Consider the following 18718-nt stretch of genomic DNA (forward strand, 5'->3'; position numbering starts at 1 on the left):
KCACCAGCATCAGTGTCATTGAATGTAATTCAAGGCATGTGAAAAACTTTCTAAGTCGCAATTCTTCTCGCAAGACAAGGAGCTGAGGGCTTCCCTATGTGGTCTAATATAATATGGTGAAATTCAGACATTTCTTCTTAGAAGAGGGGAGAATGGACACAAGTTAAACTCCTGCAGCCTGTTAGTAAACTTCCAGGTTACTCATTTGGAAAATTTATTAATAAATAAATAATACATTTCTAGCAACACRGAGATGTGGAAGGGCCGTCACTGAGCAGCCTAATCTTGGTTTGCCTGTCAAAAAAACCCAAATATTTCTGAGCAGCCTAGGAGACATGGCTGAAATCCTTCTCCCAAGCTCATCAATACCTGTGTGATTCCTCCAAGGACAGGGCACTAGCAGATCCTTTGGGAGGCAGATACTTGCAGTGTGAGCATGAAAACAGACAGAAGAACAGGCACTGTCYGTGGTGATAATGTTGGATGGATGGGTAACCATCATTTTAGAACATACCACATTTTCTTCATTTTTCACCCATGCGAGCTGAGTCTACCTTAAGGACATATTCAGAGTGGTCAGGTCAAGACTGCTGCGTTCCTGATWTTACTTTGCTTTCTAACTTACTGATTAATGTACTAATAATTTGCTGCAGACTACTGCCAAAGGACCTCAAGGCTTGCTTTTCTTCCAGGAGGTCCCAAAGGGATTTCTGGAGGCTTTGTCTAGGCGAATGTCCTGGGCAAACCATCGTTGAAAGACATTGTACGCGGGCATATGGTCAGCGTGACAAAAGGGGAAACATCTGCTGTTTTCTAAGTGTTTTCTTCTGCAGCAATCCGCCTTTTCACTCTGCTTGACTGCGGCCGTGAACTCTTGCAGCTCTGCTCAGCCCTCTGCTCCGTGCTCTCCAACATGCTCCTCTCCTCGCCAGCTTCGTGTCCTGGCACCGGGCAGCCCAGGCTGCAGCTGGGAAAGGCATTTGGCCAAGAGCAAGCAGAGACACAGCTGCTATAAGGGCATTTGCTAAATACCAGTGTCCCTGGGTCATTTGTCTGGATGCAGACCAGCAAGAACAACTTGGGCTTGGGTGATTTCATCCATGAATCAAACACCAGAGTAAAAAACAACACCATTTTATAAAGTGGAGGTGAAAAAAACATTGCACTTTGCCTGAATAAAGACTGTAGGGCAGAGTTTTCTGTGCTCGCTCTACTTTAAAACTAGCATCAATACTTGACTATGGACCCAGGGAAGTGAAGAAAGCAGGAATCCTTCTAAAACAGTTATTAATTCAATTATAAATAACAGATTAGATTGCAGATGCCAAATAATAAATCACACACTCTAACCTCTTGGGCAACACATTCTCGTGGTTCTTGGGTCAGCTCTATYCAATTCTCTCTTGAATTCTGGATACCTGAACAGCCTCTTGTCCTGTTGCTGGCCACCACTGAAAAGAGGCCGGCCGCATCCTCCTTGCTCCCTCCCTTAAGATATTCATATACACTGCAGGTTGCTTGGGAACCGCTGTTCTCTCAAATGGCTTGAAGGATGATTGAAGACTTCAAACTGGTCCAATATGGACCATGTTTGCTTGTAACAGTTTTAAAAAAAAATCTAAAAGGAGATAACAGTGGTATGAAATAAAGTGAGGTCTTGAGCGTCATGAGATCATGAGCATATCTTTGAGGGCATTTTCCTTACTGGTAGAATAACTTCTGTGGTAAGAAAAACCACCACGCTGTAGAAAATAAGACATTTCATGGCTCGTTTTCCTTCAAAATRTCAATTTTTCACCTCTTAGAATGCAACCATCCTACTAGCAAAATAGATTTCACCTGCCCAAGAACACTTTGGGCTAAACAAAGAAGTAAAAAAAATTCCAAATATCTCAAAACCCTTAATGCTCACAGATGCCTTATTACCACCTCCCCGCCATGGCCTTCCTGCACCACCTACAGCTTCTTCGTTTGAGCAAAACCTTGAATTGCGATCTGAGGTAGATGTCAGGGGAGCAAAGTGGCCGGCTTTGGAAAATTATTTAACATCGTCTTACAGAGCGCTTTGTGAATTGCCACGCTCTAGGGCAAGAATGATGGGGAAAAAAGAATTTTTTTCTATTACACTCTTGCTAAAGCTGCAAACCGACAGAAACAAAAGTAAAAAAAAAATAAAAATGACCCTTAAGTGCAAATGTTTTGAGTGAAGGTGAACATATGCAGAGCAACACTGGAGAAGAAGAATCAATGTGAGCTAATGGTATTCCTGGCAGCAGATGCAGAAGCGGTAATCAGGTGGTGGAGTAAACACCCAGATATGTTAGTGTACAAACAACCAGATTTTGTCAATCCACAAGAGTAGCATGAGCAAAACTGTATGAGCAGAATTGCTTTGTGCCTCRTCTACATTTGATGCTATTCCTCTGTTGGGGTGCCAAGAGCAAGGCAAGTACACAGAGAAATGGATCGACTCCCCTTCGCGTTAAATCCTAATATTGATTACGGTGGACGCCGAKCCTGGGACAGTCTGGGGAATGCTGTATACAATCATCACCCATCTGATGATCATAGGAGATTTTAGCTCCTGTGTTTAAAATATTCCCACCTAAAGTTTCAATGATTCCTTTGATTCAAGGGGGACATCACAGCTCCTCCTTTTCCTCCTCTTGCCTTGCGGTCTATTGCCTCTGTTGCAAATTTTCCTTAGATGAAAAACATAATTAACACTAAATTCTTAAAAAAAAAACCCAGCATCTACACCAGCTTTTTTATATGTCTTAATAGCATTCATGTGGGATTACAGAGGCTAGACTCTGGCTGCTGCATCCATTTAGTATAAGTGTATTTTTTTAATAAAATCTTAACCTGGCCTTCTCGCTGGCAAAATAAATAAATAAAAACCAGAGAGACTATTTTTCTTGCTAAAGGGCAGCACAAAATTGACAGTTTGATACTTTGGTACATCACTTCAGTTCTGCTTCGGTGCCCGGCCAGGCACGGCGGCACAGGGGAAACCACCATCTCGCTTTCAGCCRCTTGCAAACACAAGCTTTTCTCCAAAATACCTTCAAACTGCCTGAGCCTGGGCTGCATTTCAAGAGCAGAAGCCAACACGACAAGCTTGTGTGTAATTTCTAAATCAGACATACAGCTCTTCCTACACTGGCCACCTGAAATACCACCCAATGCATCTCTTGCTCTCCCCTCTTCATCCGTCCTCATCCTTTATACATGAGCTTTGGAGAGGTAGAGGACCTCCCAAGGGATCCTGATGGTGCACRGAGCATCTTCACCACCTGCAGCCATACACTCCGCAACACATCAAGAAAAAAGCCACTATATTTCTCCTCTCTATACATCCTACCATGCCTGCCCAAAGACATATGATGATCAAGTTCTGATCAGTCAAGTTCTGTCCTCCTAAGAACAATCTTTGGGCTGTTTTTCAAGCCTCAGAAAGTTGGAGAATCCTCAAGATGCGTGACATCCAGATCCTGTGGATGTGGACTCTTCAATCCAACTCTCTTGACCTGCTYTCTTTCCATCTTACCTGGGGCAGTCTCCTCCATTTTGTAAAGCAAAGGGATAAAGAGAACCCTGGACTGGATGGGCTCCTGACTTGAACTAGTACATCTATTCCTACCTAAGGGGTAACTTCATATGAAGAGTAAATGTGCTTATCTCCCTCATACAAATAATTTCCTTTCCCTCTTTCTCTACTATCCCATCGGTTTGCTTTGTCCATGCTTCAAGTGCTTTGCAAGAGTTTTTTCTTCATGTCAAGACCCTTTTTGCAGGTTTAGTCATCTGAAACAGTCATAGGACATATGCTTCACCAAAGCAACCTCAATTTTCAACTCTTTTCAAAACCTTTTCCTTGCTTTGCCACTCTTTTAGCTCTGCTCCCACTCCTATCCTGAGATGCCCTTTGGGAAACATTTCATATGAAACTGCAATCTTTCAAACATAAAGTAATTTAATAACACTTCGCTTTTTTATATATGTGCTTTCCCTGTCATTGATAAATGACTTCAGTGAAAAGCAAAACATTCCCCCTTAAAATAATCATGCCGATCRTGCCAATTTTAGCATGTGTTGCCATCAAATCTAGGGTTCACTGCTGTAATTCCTCAGAGAGATGAGYGTGTAAACTCTTGTTTCTTAGATATAATCAACTCTATCATGCTTTGTCAGATCAAAACCTTCCACCTAGGCCATTTGGGTCTCAGCTAAAAACATAGGCTAGACTAAAGATCCAACATTAAAAGCAAAAAAAAAGCAACCTTTATTTTCAGCAAAATTACGATTTGTGACATTAATATCAAATTTAAGTGTAGAGTTTGGGCTAGCAAGGATATCTTGGGTGTAATTTCCCTTCTTTTTTTTTTTTCTGTCTATTACCAGAGTTTTATTTAGAAGGATTCAAGATTGTGCGTGTGTATGTGTATGATTTCCTTTAAGCTTCCTATTCTGAGGTTAGCTCCTTCCTCTAAGGCTGTACCCAATATTTAYCTTTTGTTCTGCTGATCCATTCCAGGATCTTGGATGAAGCAGAGTTTACACAATGCACCGGAACATTAGGCAGCTTTATATGCAATATTTAGAAAGATTTTGTTAAAAAAAAATACAATATTTACTTTTCCAAGTCAGTCTGGTCTTTTTTGGAGAGTGGATATTTATCCTCCTCCATCAAACTTTTATGATTTAGCAGGAGACAATTACAATTGCTTCAGGGCAAAGCTTTTCAAGCTTATTTCCCTAACAAATGCAGTCTTTTTATAAATAATTGTCTCCTTGAGGAAAATACCCTGATCTTGCTTAAATGGATTCATTTTAATTAGAGGCTCAAGGAAAAAAAGATTATAACATTTTAATAGTGAACAAAACCAAAATGAAATAAGTTTTATGCTGTGAAAAAGAGGACGTCTACCTGCTCCATACTCCGAAGCACTGTAGTTGACTTACATAAATCAAGAGTTATTKCAAATTCTACAAGCCTGCACAAACTATGCACTACATTATGTTGTCCCATGTGGACTGCGATGACTTAGGTGGCTACCAGAAGCTCTTGGATGACTTTGTTTCCTTCTCCACTTCTCAAGCCAAGGAAACAGACTGCATTATTTTCTAAATTAATCGATGGAAAATCTCTTGGGTGACCTCAGACACATTTAGTTTTATCTCTGAATGGGAGACACATAAATGCCATAGGAAGATAGGGCTGGAGAAACATCACTAGCATTCATCAGCCTTATTGAAGCTAATAATCCCACCAACCTCTTCCATCGAGGCTAAAGAATATATTAACCGCCCTGAGGTGGGGAGAAAACACCGGGAACCACCATCAAAATCTAGGAAAAGAAGCCATGCTACGCAACGGCACCAATTCCCTGGAGCAACCCTGGACACAACTTTCTGCAACGGTATTTGTTGGGTGGGAGACTCAGACTTCTCAAACAGGCAACGTACTTTTGCTCTTTTCCTTTCAGTACACCCAAGAAAGGGCTGGGATACATCTTCTCTGGACATAAAAAGCTGAAGCTGTGAAACAAGAGCTGACCTGTGTCATCAACATGTTCCTTCAAAGGAAACATCTGGTAGGACAGCAAGTATTGGCCAGAAGGGTAACGACTCTTCCAAGGAATTCATGGCACCTAGGTGATCCCTGGGATCASTCTGCCACCACTTTCAGCAAGATGAATAAAAAAAGATGAACACCTCACTTCGTCCCMAATAGCTACATTTTTATTAGACCGTGTTGGTAGCTGAAACTAAGTTATTGGAAGAATGACTCCTACTGCTTGTGACCAGCAACGTTATGAAGCGCACAGAGAAAACAAGGCTTTCCAATCATGCTGGTTTTTCATGAACAGGTTCCACTTACGTCTTTATAAGGAAACTCTATTATATTTGATTTCTTAACAGCAACATTTTCATTCACTTATTAATAAGGGGGAAAAGACAACACACAAAGAGGACATTCAGCAGTTGATTACACTCCCTTGATTTCCTATTTAAGGCATCTTTTTTTAAAAGCATCAAGCAGGGAAGCCTCCACAAAAAAATGAACATTTAATACATTGTTAACATGAAAAAAAAATTATATTGCATTTTAGATAGCTATTGACATACAGAGGGGGAAAAAAAGGAAGCAAAGGGAAAATGATGTTTTATAATGAAAACCATGCAACTATCCTGGCTCACTCTACAGTTGTGGCCCAGGAAGAAACACATTCCCAAAATGATGCTTCATGATAGAAATAAAGAGATATCCCCTTGCTTTTAGCATTTCTAAGGAGTATTCATAAACTGCTGGACATATTGTAATGGGTTGTGACCAAGCAGCTCATGCATCGTGTGGGAAAACTATTCTCCATTTCTTCCTCACCCTGTTGGCCTTAAAATTAAAGCTGGGCAGGCTCCACACAACCTGCATCTAAATTAATCTTSACAATCTCCAAGAAAATCTTTATTAAAGCTCAAAGCTTAAGAGCTTAACRTGGGCAGAGCTTCTGCTTTGAACAAGCACCCTTGCCCCCAGAACTGGTCTTATACACACATTTCTTGGTCTAATTCACCACTGGGCAAGGAAGGTCCCCATTTACTAACATAGGGAAGGCATGATTTTTTGGGGGGATGCTGTTAGTATAGCGCTTTTCTGATATTTTGGGGTTTTTTTTTTTTTCTGTTTTTGAGGCAATTTGTGTTTACACATTGGGGTAATGTTGAGATGTCAGCGCTAGCTGACCAGTATCTGAGAGATTAAAATCAGATTTAATGAATGAGACCTCACTTCACATGTCCCTYGACAACCATCCAGCCCCTATGTTGCAGAAACCTGGAGTTTTGGCTTCATGAGAAGCTTGCATTTGCTCTCTGCTTGCAAGTGCAAAAAGGCACCATAGACTTGCTTCTAGATCACCATAAAAATCAGATTTTCTCTCTAGGCAGCTCTTTTTTTTTTTTTTGATGGGAGTTCTTTTTCATTCCTGCGTTACGGCAAGCTTTGAAATAATCCTGTTATTTTATTCTCGCTTTTCTATGCAGCTCACAGTTTGATACCCTTAGGGCCCTCTCCTCCTTTTTGCAAATGAATAACTTGCTACAGGAAAGGGACTCAGCAGCAGCCCCGTGCTGTGGGGCACAGCATAGAGAGGGTTAAACAGCAAAGGAAAAGTGATGGAAAGCAAGCAAGGCAAACACCACAAAAAGAAATCAAAAGTGCAAGACAGCAGCTTTTACACTTTATAATAATAATAATAATTATTACTTTTTTAATAAAGGAAACCAGTGTCCTACCTTTTTAAAAATTCCATATACTCAGTATGCTTGATAAGGCCTGTCCTCATCATTATTGTTTGAAAACATTGCCGATCAATAGCCCAAAGTTTCACATTTACGAGAGCTGGAGGAAAAAAAAAAAAGGAAAAAAAAAGAAAAAAAAAAGAAAAAGAAAGAAGACAAGGGTAAAAATCAATTAGCAAATATCAAAACTCAATGCAAAAAAACATTGTGAGCTGTGGAAGGTGTCAGGAGTAAGTGTGAAAACAGGGACATCCACCTCAAAACCTTGATGGAAGTCAGCTGGATAATGGAAGTGGAAATGATCCCAAAACAGGCATCCAATTTTATCCTAAATTTTAACTCTAGCACCTGGGCTTTGCACATATATATATATTGCCCAAGAGCCACCATGTCACCAAGATGCAGTGGAGTCCCAGCAGGTTGCTCTCAGGGACTTTGGGTTCAAGAATTGTTATACCCCAATAATTAAGTACACTTTGATTTTGTTCCCCCCAACTTTGTTTTCCACATTCCTCCTGCACCATGCATGTGAGGCATATATATGGATGTGGATACACGCACCATACATTTTAAAAGCAAAAGCATCACCCCAAGTGTGCAAAAACAAACCTAACAGACCGTAGGAGCTCAATACTGCATAAAACGAAGRGCAAAAGGAAGCAAACAGGATCACCTGGATCGAAAGCACAGAACCCCAGACATTACAGGATATCAATTCAGATACAACTTAAACATTTGCATTAATTATGAATGTTCCTATCCGCGATGTTTCGAGGCGGGGGCTCCTTCTTTAGAGGAACAGCTGACGCAGGCAAAGCTGCTTTCAAAACTAATGAAATTACTTTTTTTGTTGTTGTTTTTGTTTTTCCAAAAGGGGTAATTGGTATAAATTTCATCTCTATATCCCATTTCTCTACAGGAAACAGAAAAGAGGGAGGAGAAAAAGTTAGATTTACAAATAGCCTCATGAATAAAACACATCAATATACTCTGCTTTTATTTGCTAGTCCTTCCATTCACCAACACCGTGATTAATGAGGGCTGCTTTTTTATTTTTTTGAATTGGTAACAACATTTGCAGAAAGTAAACAGTTGAAAATGAAAATTCTTTTTTTTTCCCTTCTTAAAACAGCATTGCATAAGGCTCTGCATCATCTGAAGACTCTTCGGCATTTCCAAACTGAGGAGCTTCACAGATTCACAGAATATTTAAGGTTGGAAGGGACYTCTASAGATCATCTAGTCCAACCTTCCTGCTCAAGCAGGCACACCTASAGCATGTGGCACAGGGTGGCATCCAGGCGGGTTTTGAAGACCTCCAGAGTAGGAGACTCCACAACCTCCCTGGGCAGCCTGTTCCACTGCTCTGTYACCCTAACAGTAAAGAAGTTGCTCCTCACCTGGAGAYRGAACTTCTTATGCTTCAGYTTGTGGCCATTACCCCTCGTCCTATCGCTGGCCACCAGTGAAAACAGCTTGTCCCCTTCCTCCCTGCATTCTCCCYTCCTGAACTTATACATATTAATCATATCCCCTCTGAGCCGTCTCTTCTCCAGAGAAAACAGGCCCAGCTCRCTCAGCCTCTCTTCATACGAGAGATGTTCCATTCCCTTAATCATCCTGGTTGCCCTTCTCTGGACCCTCTCCAGAAGCTCCACGTCCCTCCTATACTGGGGTGCCCAGAACTGMACACAGTACTCCAGGTGCGGCCTCACCAGAGCTGAGGAGAGGGGCAGAATCACCTCCCTTGACCTGCTGGCAACACTCCTCCTGATGCAGGCCAGGATCCCATTGGCCTTCTTGGCCACGAGGGCACACTGCTCACTCATGGTTAACTTGGTGTCAACCAGGACTCCCAGGTCCCTCTCCGTGGAGGTGCTTTCCAGCAGGTCCACCCCTAATCTGTACTGATGCCTGGGGTTATTCCTCCCCAGGTGCAGGACCCTGCMCTTGTCCTTATTGAACCTCATGAGGTTCCTCTCTGCCCAACTCACCAGCCTGTCCAGGTCCCTCTGGATGGCAGCACAGCCCTCCGGAGTGTCGGCCACTCCACTGGCCCATGTTATTTGTGACTTTCTGTTTTTGCCATGCACACACTTTACTGTCTTTCTCATTCATTTGAAATATCTATTTTTTTCCCAACTACAGCCATTCTTCAGCATAAAATTATAGCCTTCGCCTGAATCTTTCCTATAATCCCTATATCAAAAGCAGGACAGTCGGGCAGCTGATGAAGGTCAGAAGACAGAAAAATGGTTAAAGTCACCTCTCTCTCCTCCCCCCCCCCCCTTATTCCATCAGATAATTCAAATATATATATATATATCTAAGATAGAAACTAATAAATCAAAACTGACCCTCCTGCTGCACTTAATTCCTTGGCTGTAAATTGCTCTGCCAAGGCCAAATCCAGAGGCAAAGGGCCTTCCTCCATGGAATGGTGCTGAKCCCAAGCAAGCAGTGCCAACAGTTGGGATAAGGACTCGGCTCCCATTAAAAACGGAGATGGATGGAATTTTCTTGGTTATTTTCTCRGTTTTCACGGTCTAGTGATGGTGGAAGTCAAGTTTCCGAAGGGAGACGCAACCTTCCTAGGGCACATATATACCTCCAAGGGGAGTATCATAAAGCTATATAGTCTTATACGTAAGTATACAAGTCTATTTTACATAGAATATTTATGCATAACATAAAATATGATACTGCAATCAGAGCAGCCAGATTGCGGTTTAAAACCCAATTAAAGCTTATTTGCCCTTTMCCACTTTGTCAAAGTCAACTGGTTGAGTACCAGGTACTACTTTACCCTCCCACCCAATCCCAGTTTGGGGATGGCATCAAAGCGGAGACAGCAGGCAGAGGGATGCTCCGATATCCAAATTGCTCCTATGGATAAATGGCCAGGCAGGTATCTCTGGCCCTCCTGATTTATTGATCAGGGGTGTCAATGATTGCATTTTTAGGCCTTCAGATGAGGGTATTGCACAGCACTCCGCAGCGATTTCAGAGCACCAGTAATTGCACATTAGCGATAAGCAAATGTATCAAAAGGAGGATTCAAATGCAAGCTCCAAACAAAGAAGATGGATAATGAGAGGATTTTAATTAAATTCAACCAACACACAGTTTCCCGCGCTCTCCAGCAACATTTCCTTGGAGGAAGAGATTCATCTGAATCTGCCGTCCCACATGAACCATTGCAGCACACTCCTGAGCAAACRAGAAAGGAGAGCTAGAACCAGAGCAAAGGAAGGAGGATTTCCCTGGTCAAATGCAGAGAATTGGGAAAAATAAATGCAAATACTTCATGACTCCAGCACAGAGGCCCATTGGACTCAATTGCTCTGGTGCTCCCTGATGCTCCTTCTGCCCAAACTAGTTGCATTAATGCACCTAGATCTGACATTTGACTCGAGCATAAGTTTTACCCATCAACAAGTTTATGAGGCCACACTGAGTTATTCTATCCCTCTGGGTACACCCTGAATCACCAGTGAACTGCCAGCAAGTTTCCACTAAATGCAGCCAGGTAGAACCAGGAGGTCTGATATCAAAGGCTCATCCCAAAATTGTACCTTGTGATCTACAAACTGTGGATTTTCACCACCAAATTGCTAAAACAGGTACTGCAATAGGATTTCTTTTTTAACAAGTAATGTTAGGGTGACAGAGCACTRGAGCAGGCTTCCCAGAGAGATTGTGGAATCTCCTACTCCGGAGATTTTCCAAACCTGCCTGGGTGCGACTGGGTGCCCCATGCTCCAGGTGTCCCTGCTGGAGCAGGGGGTTGGACTGGATGATCTCAAGAGGTCCCTTCCAACCTCAACCGTCCTGTGATTCTGTGAAGCAATTGCCCACTGCTGAAGCGCTGGTCCCAGCAACACCCATTGCATTCACATTATGTGAGGTGGCAACACAGCAGCATAGATGCGGCTCAATCAAAGTTGCTTCAAAGGTTAAGTCCAAGACATCTCCTAATCATTTTTCCAGGAAAAACCTCCTTCATGTCTGTCTTATTAAGTGAAGATTCATAGTTTCTGGCTGAGGTTGTGTATCACTTTTTTTTTTTTTTTTTTTTTTTTTTTTTTTTTNTCCTCTTTTGAAGACTCCTAACTTCTTGGTCTTCAAAAGACCTCCTCTTTTGAAGACTCCTAACTTCTTGGTCTTCAAAAGACCTTGCAACAAGGCTGAACTGCRCATTATGCAAGTCTTCCATTGTATCAGCTTTTTGCTCTTTGAATTTCAAGTCACGTCCATATCATTTCCATTATGAAAAGTGAAGATATTCTAATATGCTCTCTTTAAACAAGCCATTATTTTCCAGAATATTTATTATGGAAATTCTAGTCTTTTTAGTTCTAGTCTTTTTAAATTTCTGCCATCCGGAAGGTTTTTTAGGGTTTTAATTAAACTTTCCTTGTGCAACACAAAGCTCACAGAGTATTTATGAAACTGTATCTTGGGTGGTATTAAATGTTTGGACAAAAGCTGAAATAGTTTCTTAAAGCAGTCCATAAAAAATCTATCCCGAATGATTTGAAGCCTCCCCAAAATGCTTTTGTGTAAGTTTAATGGGAAGCAYTGGTGGGTCTTGCCATGTGTTGGCAAGACTAAGGGACACCCAAGGAGGGTCTAATGCAAGGCAGAAGCTTAGAACCTGGTTGACCAAACTACTTTTTAATGCAGCCAACACTGAGATATCCTCACTAGGATCAACCTAGGTCAAACTCCAAGGAGGCTGAAGCAAAATTAYTGGATTTACTGAAGGGGGGCGTGGGGGGAGGGGAGAGAGAGAAAACCAGAAAACCACCCAAATTTCTCACAGCATGTGAGGTTCAGCCAGGCAAGTATCATCTCATTGTCATGCCATGAATGCAAAACCATTAGGAGAACTCAGGTTGCWTAAGAGGAATGAGCAAAGTCATACATTGCCATTTGAAAGGGAACTGCAAATCAGCTCATTGCCTACAGGGCCCCCCAAGAACAAAAAGATCAATGTAACTAATTAAACAAAAAGGCTGCTCATTTGGAAGGGAATCAATTGATAAGTGACAAACTAAGCTCAAAGTATCATTCAAAAACAATGGGGGAAAAAAAAAAGAGAGAGAGATGAGGCACCTCAGATGGATGTTGCAGCAGRAAAACCAATGTCCTACAAACCTGTGTTGTGGATCCAGGATTTGGAGCTGGTGCACTGCTGCTGATAACCAGGCTTGAGACAYGTCCTCCAAGCATAAGCCTCTGGGTCTCTTAAAATGATAAAAACTTCCCAAACTTTTGCCTGGAGAACCTCTGTTTGACTTCATAGCTCAACACTGCACCTCCAAAAAACCATCTTGGGATGCACTTGGCCAAGCAGAACAGCAAACGCAACGAGCAGGCAGGCAAATGAAACCCAACAGGTTAGAACCTACTATAAAGGTGATTGCCCAGTCCTGAATTAGTTTGATCATCCTTATGGTGCGAAAGATGGAGCAAAGCATTAAAGCCAGCACTGAAAAACAGGCAGAATTTGCCCACGCTTTCCATGTGAAAGTTTGAAAAACATTTTTTTTTTCCTGCTTTTGCTTTTTCCTCCCCAGCTCCTGGTGCTATTTGGGTGCTTTTAATGCGAAAAGTGGAGTGCGTATGGCCAACCTTCCCCTAAAGCTCCCTCACCCGGACGGAGCAGCGGGAAGCCGGGTGGAAATCCATTTACACAGCCAGATGCCTTCCCCTCTAATGCTGCCGCTGCGGGGTGCTTCTCTTCATGAATAATAACAGTACGGAGCAAGAAAGTGCCATCCCTGCCTTCAAGACGTACAACTAACTGGCCACGGACACTTCTTTGACAAGACGCTTTTATTGATTAAGAAAAATATCTAATTAAATCTGCAGAAGTTTATGAAAGTATAGATTTCTTTCTTTTTCTTTATCTAACAAGTACTGTAAAATCAGCGTATTACTTTTCCTAGCTCTGCTATGGATAAAAACTCGTCACGGCGCCTGTATATAGAGTTTGCTGCAGGAACTAATGGGATCCCAYGGGTCCCGGTCACGTTTCCCTACATCTTCTCTTCTAATAGTGTTACTCCTGGGATGCATCATAAAGTTAAGATCTGCAGAACAAAATTCGTAGCAGATATGGCTCCAAATTTTGCAAAAGGGACGATGATATTGCTACATTTTCAAGCTATTTCTCAGCTGTGTGAGTTACAGGTGAGTTTTTTTCTCATATATTCTTGCTTTCTATGCACAGATCAAGCCCACGCATGTTGCATTTATTTTTCTTAGGAGCACTGCAGCTGAGCACTGGAGTTTTTATCATTAAAAATTAAAACCACGCTGCTATAATGATGGAAAAATACAAATACCAAGGAAAAAATATAAATGGCGTGGTCTATATAGAAGCAGAGGAATGCAGAGAATGGCTCAGTGCTATTAGCATAACAAATTAAACCGATAGCAATCTTATTCTATTAAGGAGAAAGGACGTGCGTATAAAAGCAAGGGTGAATTTTTCTATTGCTACATGTAGGCAGACTTTATAATATTAAGCAATGGAAGAAATTATTCCCTGAAAGGTGTCATATCAAGTGTGTCTATGCTATTTTGCACTGCTTGCAGATATATATTCTAGTAATACCCTCTATGCAACTCACATACTTACATTTCTTAAATTTCTTGTGCAAACCTCACAGACTTTTTGCTTATTACATGATGTTTGCTGCAAATACTTATATGTTTTAGAAACTAGCGTTTCCCTACTCCTTATGTTTCTCCCCATTTCTTAGGGATCCASGGTGGAGAGATACTGCCTCCCACCAACCCCTTCAGCTCCCACTCCATGGGGCAAATTGCAGACTGAGTTTGGCAAAATTATTTTTTTTGATGCCAGAAATTCTGGAAAAAAACAACATATTTCTGTTGTGATGGCAGGAAGGGAARCAGAGAAGCACAGAAAACTTCATGACACTTCATCCAGGTGGCATCTKTGACAGGTTCATGCAGAAGTGCTGAAGACCCAAAGGAAGACCTTCACAGTTGGGATACAACATGCACCCACAAAAAGGAGTATCAAAGAGTAAATGAGTCATACAACAAGAAAACATTGCTCTAATTCCTCGTCGGAGCCATGACTTTGAGCTATGACTCAAGTATTATCTCTTCCTTTACATCTTTTCTCCCTGCACTTGCAGTCACTACAGCATCTTTCTCCCCCTCATTAATTCTGACACTTTCAAGCTGTTGAGAGCTGAGCCATGAAAAGAGCACATTAACTACAGTTTTTGGCTGGGGAAAAAAATAYAATAACACTATGGGCTAATGTAAAKYAGCTATTAGTAATCTTCAAATCCGTACGCCTGCAAATATCTCATAAAACAGTCACGGAGAAGGTACGTGAGAACCTCTTGGCTTTCAGAGGAGAAGGAGAAATGCAGGCCAAGTAACTGGGTTCCTCCAAGATCTGTTTGCCCCAAGATTATGGACAGTGATGACATCTCTTCATGTCTTGGGTGCGCATGCTCCTTTGTGCACCAATTTGACTTGAACAAGGAAAGAGAGATGACCGTTGCGGGCACATAGGTACGGGAGGATGGCAAGGCAGTGAGGGAGAAGGTATCAGCTCTTTGCTTGCCTCTTCCAACATGGGAGAAACCTTTTGACTAGGTTGTTGGATTGGAGACTTCCAGAAGTCCCACCAACCTGAACTTTCCTTCTAGGATTCTGCAAACTGGATGGAGTTAAGAGAAAATAGTGGAAAGTAGGTTCAAAACACACAAGATGGCATGTGGTTGGCTTATATTTAAGGTATGTGAAGGATGTCGGGGACATTAAAAGTCTGTGAGTCTTCAAGGGATGATTATTGAGGTTTCACAGGAGAGAAACATATTGAAGGCTGTAATATATGAAGTCCCCTCTTTGGGAAATCCTCAAAACAACACTTCTTGAGGTCTAGGAGAGCATGAAGAGAAATTACCACACACATTAGCCCTATGACAGTCCGCATTAAGCGTCTGCTGCACGGCTCTCAGCAGGTTCAGCTTGGCCCAGGATATCAACCCTTATTTTTCCATGTCAGAAAAAATATCATGGCCATGGATAGCGACTGGACCAACTGAGATCAGCAAGTACTGATCTCAAAGCGGAGTCTAAAATACCATCAAGCCATTAATGACTGTCATTAATTAAGCAGCAGACACCAGCACACTTATTGTTCATGAGAAATGTACAAGCAACCTCACTTCTGTTGGGACAGATGTTACATTTCAGGTTAGTCCATAACTGGCTTCAGTGAGATGAAGCGGAACAGCTGGTAAGTAAAATGTAGAACCAGCTAAAAAAGTCAAAAGGAAAAACAACGGACATTTTTTTTCTACAGGAAGCTGCCGAAACGCCCTGAGGTTTCCAGCAAGATTCATAAAATTCATCTGTTTGAGCTGCTTCTGCCCTCATTTGTATATTTTAATACTACATTTATTTTAACAAGGCTTCACAAGCAATCATAGCCAGAAGTCTGTGTTAAATTTTATGCAGGACCAACGTTGGTATTTTAGTATATAATTATTACACAAGTCATTACCTTGCTGATAAACACCTAATTCTAGCCGAGAACTATTGCAGGGATTGCAAAGCTGCCCTTCTAGACCAGGTTGTTTTACCAAACCAGTGTAAAACTCTCCTGAAAATCCAAACTTTAATTATCCCCAATCCAAAAAGCTTTCCCTAGCCCTCCATGCTTGCATCCACCCCCTATTCTCCATGGCACAACTGGTAGCCCTCTGAGGAGTGCTCAAAAAGCAGCGTCTTGCACGACYTGATGGTATTTCTACTGCTACAAGGCCACAGAACTACAAAGCTTTTATGTCCAGGCATGATTTACCTTGCTTGAGTCAGTGGAGGGTTACTTTGTACTACAGTCACTCTGGTCCCCCACGGTAAATGTTGATCCTACACATGTGATTCAAAGACTTCTGCTGCTTCCCCCTATCCCTGCAAGCCCTGGCAGGAGTCACCACATTATTGCGAGTGGATTGACTGGGAGAATGCAGCTCCAAGGGGAATGCATTGGGGTGACCTGCTCGCTTGGTGCTYGGTTAGAAAGAGGCAGAGAAGAGGCTGGGCGAAGAGACGTAGTTTCTTAGGGAACATCAGGCCCTCTTGGCTGGCTACACCCTGGAGAATCCTTCATTCTACGAGGAAGACCTTCAGCTCACCCAAGTCTACCTTTTTGGTAGGAACCGTCTTTCAGCTATGTGCTGAGGCTTTTAGTTCAAATACTGAGGTCAAACAACCACAAACTTCAGGCCACAAACACATGACGGGTCCCTCAAGGCCCTTGGATATTCCTCACAGGTAGACCTTCCTGTGTCTCCTTCCTGCTCCTCAAAGCACAGAGGATTTCAAGCCAGAAGAAAGAGGAGTGGCTAAGAAGAAAGCCTGCATCCACCAGCAACTGGAACACACTCCAACTAGATCTCCTGGAGGATAGTTTCCACCAAAACAAAGCCAGCTGGTGCATGTTGAAACTGCATGGACTACCAAACCAACACTTGGTGAGTGCAGTCAAGCCAGGGATTCCCTTTAACACCATCGTACTGCTCTGAGCCAAATTGCGGGTGTAGATGCAGGCCTGGGGAACATGGAAGGGCTGAAAGTGAGCTTAGGTAGAGCTGCTTATAACCAGGAAAAAATAGAAGAAGCAAAGCAAACTAACCACAAAGAACTTTGCTGCAGGACACGTTTCCCCCCCAAAAAAAACAAAACAAAACAAAAAAGAAACGGAAATCATTTGTTGCAATAGATCCTGGGGTCAAAAGGCGTGGATTTTCTACTCCATAGAAGGTCCAGTTTCTCTGCCCTTGCTCCAGTGGCTTCCACCGAGACCTCAGCCTCCTCAGAGTGACCAGCTGGGCTGCYTTCCCCCTCCATCAGCATCCGAAGGACAAATACAACCCAGAGGCCACCACCTTACTCCTTCAGCACAACATAGGGCACTATCATTGTCCAAAAAATTAGTCACCATCCTTGAGGAGGGTACTTCACCAAGCGGTACTGCAACCATGCATGCAAAGATTATTAAAGCTTGTCCTGAGYTTTCATATTTCGCTCCTCCAACCACTCCATCTTGCCAGCAAGAACACTGCACCTGAACAGAAGCAGATGTTCATTTTCTTCAGGTGACAGAGTAGTTCATGTGATTCATGAGAAGCTATTTTCCAACCTGCTAAATACATACATGTAGAAAAAAAAAAATCAAGTTTCGAGCAAAGGGACACAAGCAAAGTGGCATGTTTCCAGTGCACTACTGAAGCCCGAGAGGAGCATACATCCTCAGTGGCTGCTGATTAATACATATATCAAAGTGACTTGTAGATATGCAGAATCATCATTAGAGATCACGGTGAGCTTGATGAAAAACGCTGCTAACTCAAAGCCAACTGCTGCAGCCAGCAACTCCACCRTGCAGAATTAGAGAGGAATTTTGGTCATCAGAAATCATGCTCAAAACCGAATGTTAAAGAACTCTTCTTCTTCTAATGTCATTTATTAGTTTAAAATTTCTCCTATCCCTAGCCTAAAGTAATTTTTAATAATGCACATAGCACTTTGAAGGTGGATCCCAAAGGCGAGCAGTAATTGAGGTTAAGAACGTGACAAAGACTATCTATCTTGTTAAGTTTGCTCGCTTACTAAAGATCACTCTACTGCTCTTTGGGTATTTGCTGGGTTTTGCTAAGGAAAAAAAAAAAAGGAGAAGAAGAAGTGAGCCAACTAGTACAGAGGCATATAGCAAAAATCAATGTTGAACTGTGTTGTGTCCTTGGCACGAGGTCCACAGCTCAGCAGATTCAAAGACAGAGGCTGAATTAGGAAGGTGGCCAGCAACCTGAAAACCACTCTTACATAATTTCCAGACAACTTATGGCAAACCAGGGCAGGACAGATCACGGTGTACGTAATGAAGACCAGCTCAAGGTGCTCACTTCACCACGTGCCTCACAACCACACTGGGCATCTGGATCTGYGCAGCTTTCAATACCACAGATGAAAGAGGGAGGAACCGGATGMCAACCAAAAGTTCTTTTCTCAGTCTATACTGAAAAAGTTTTCCATAGTGCTTCTTACAGTTCAAAAGATTCATCCGATACAGCAAAGCGGGCTGGAAAAGTTCCAGGTATGTATTTCTCCTGCAATAACTGTATTGGAGTTTGAACTTCTTACTAAATAATGAGAAGACCTTACACTTCTTAGAGTGGTACAAAACATAGAACAAAAAATTACGCAACAGGTAGAATCAAAAAATTACTCAGTCTTATGGAAAGCATTAAGTTCATCCTGGCTTCACAAGTACTTCCATTTGAACATTAGGTGGTACATGATGCTCCATTACACACTGACCTGGCTATAACATTCATCTCTCCAATAACTT

At 42.2% G+C, this 18718-nt stretch overlaps 1 protein-coding gene across 2 annotated transcripts in view; it reads right to left on the reverse strand.

Annotated features, from left to right (window-relative positions):
- The window catches only part of PRKG1 (protein kinase cGMP-dependent 1), a 320495-nt gene that overhangs the window by 131665 nt on the left and 170112 nt on the right, over positions 1-18718 (reverse strand). For both annotated transcript variants that reach the window (XM_026040662.1, XM_026040661.1), the window contains exon 4: positions 7300-7405. In XM_026040662.1, the coding sequence (XP_025896447.1) occupies positions 7300-7405 (106 nt within the window). The remainder of the gene's footprint in view (positions 1-7299; positions 7406-18718) is intronic.

This window comes from Nothoprocta perdicaria, unplaced genomic scaffold (genome assembly GCF_003342845.1).
Source record: "Nothoprocta perdicaria isolate Ctin4 unplaced genomic scaffold, notPer1 scaffold_260, whole genome shotgun sequence".
In the NCBI taxonomy this organism is placed as follows: Eukaryota; Metazoa; Chordata; class Aves; order Tinamiformes; family Tinamidae; genus Nothoprocta; species Nothoprocta perdicaria.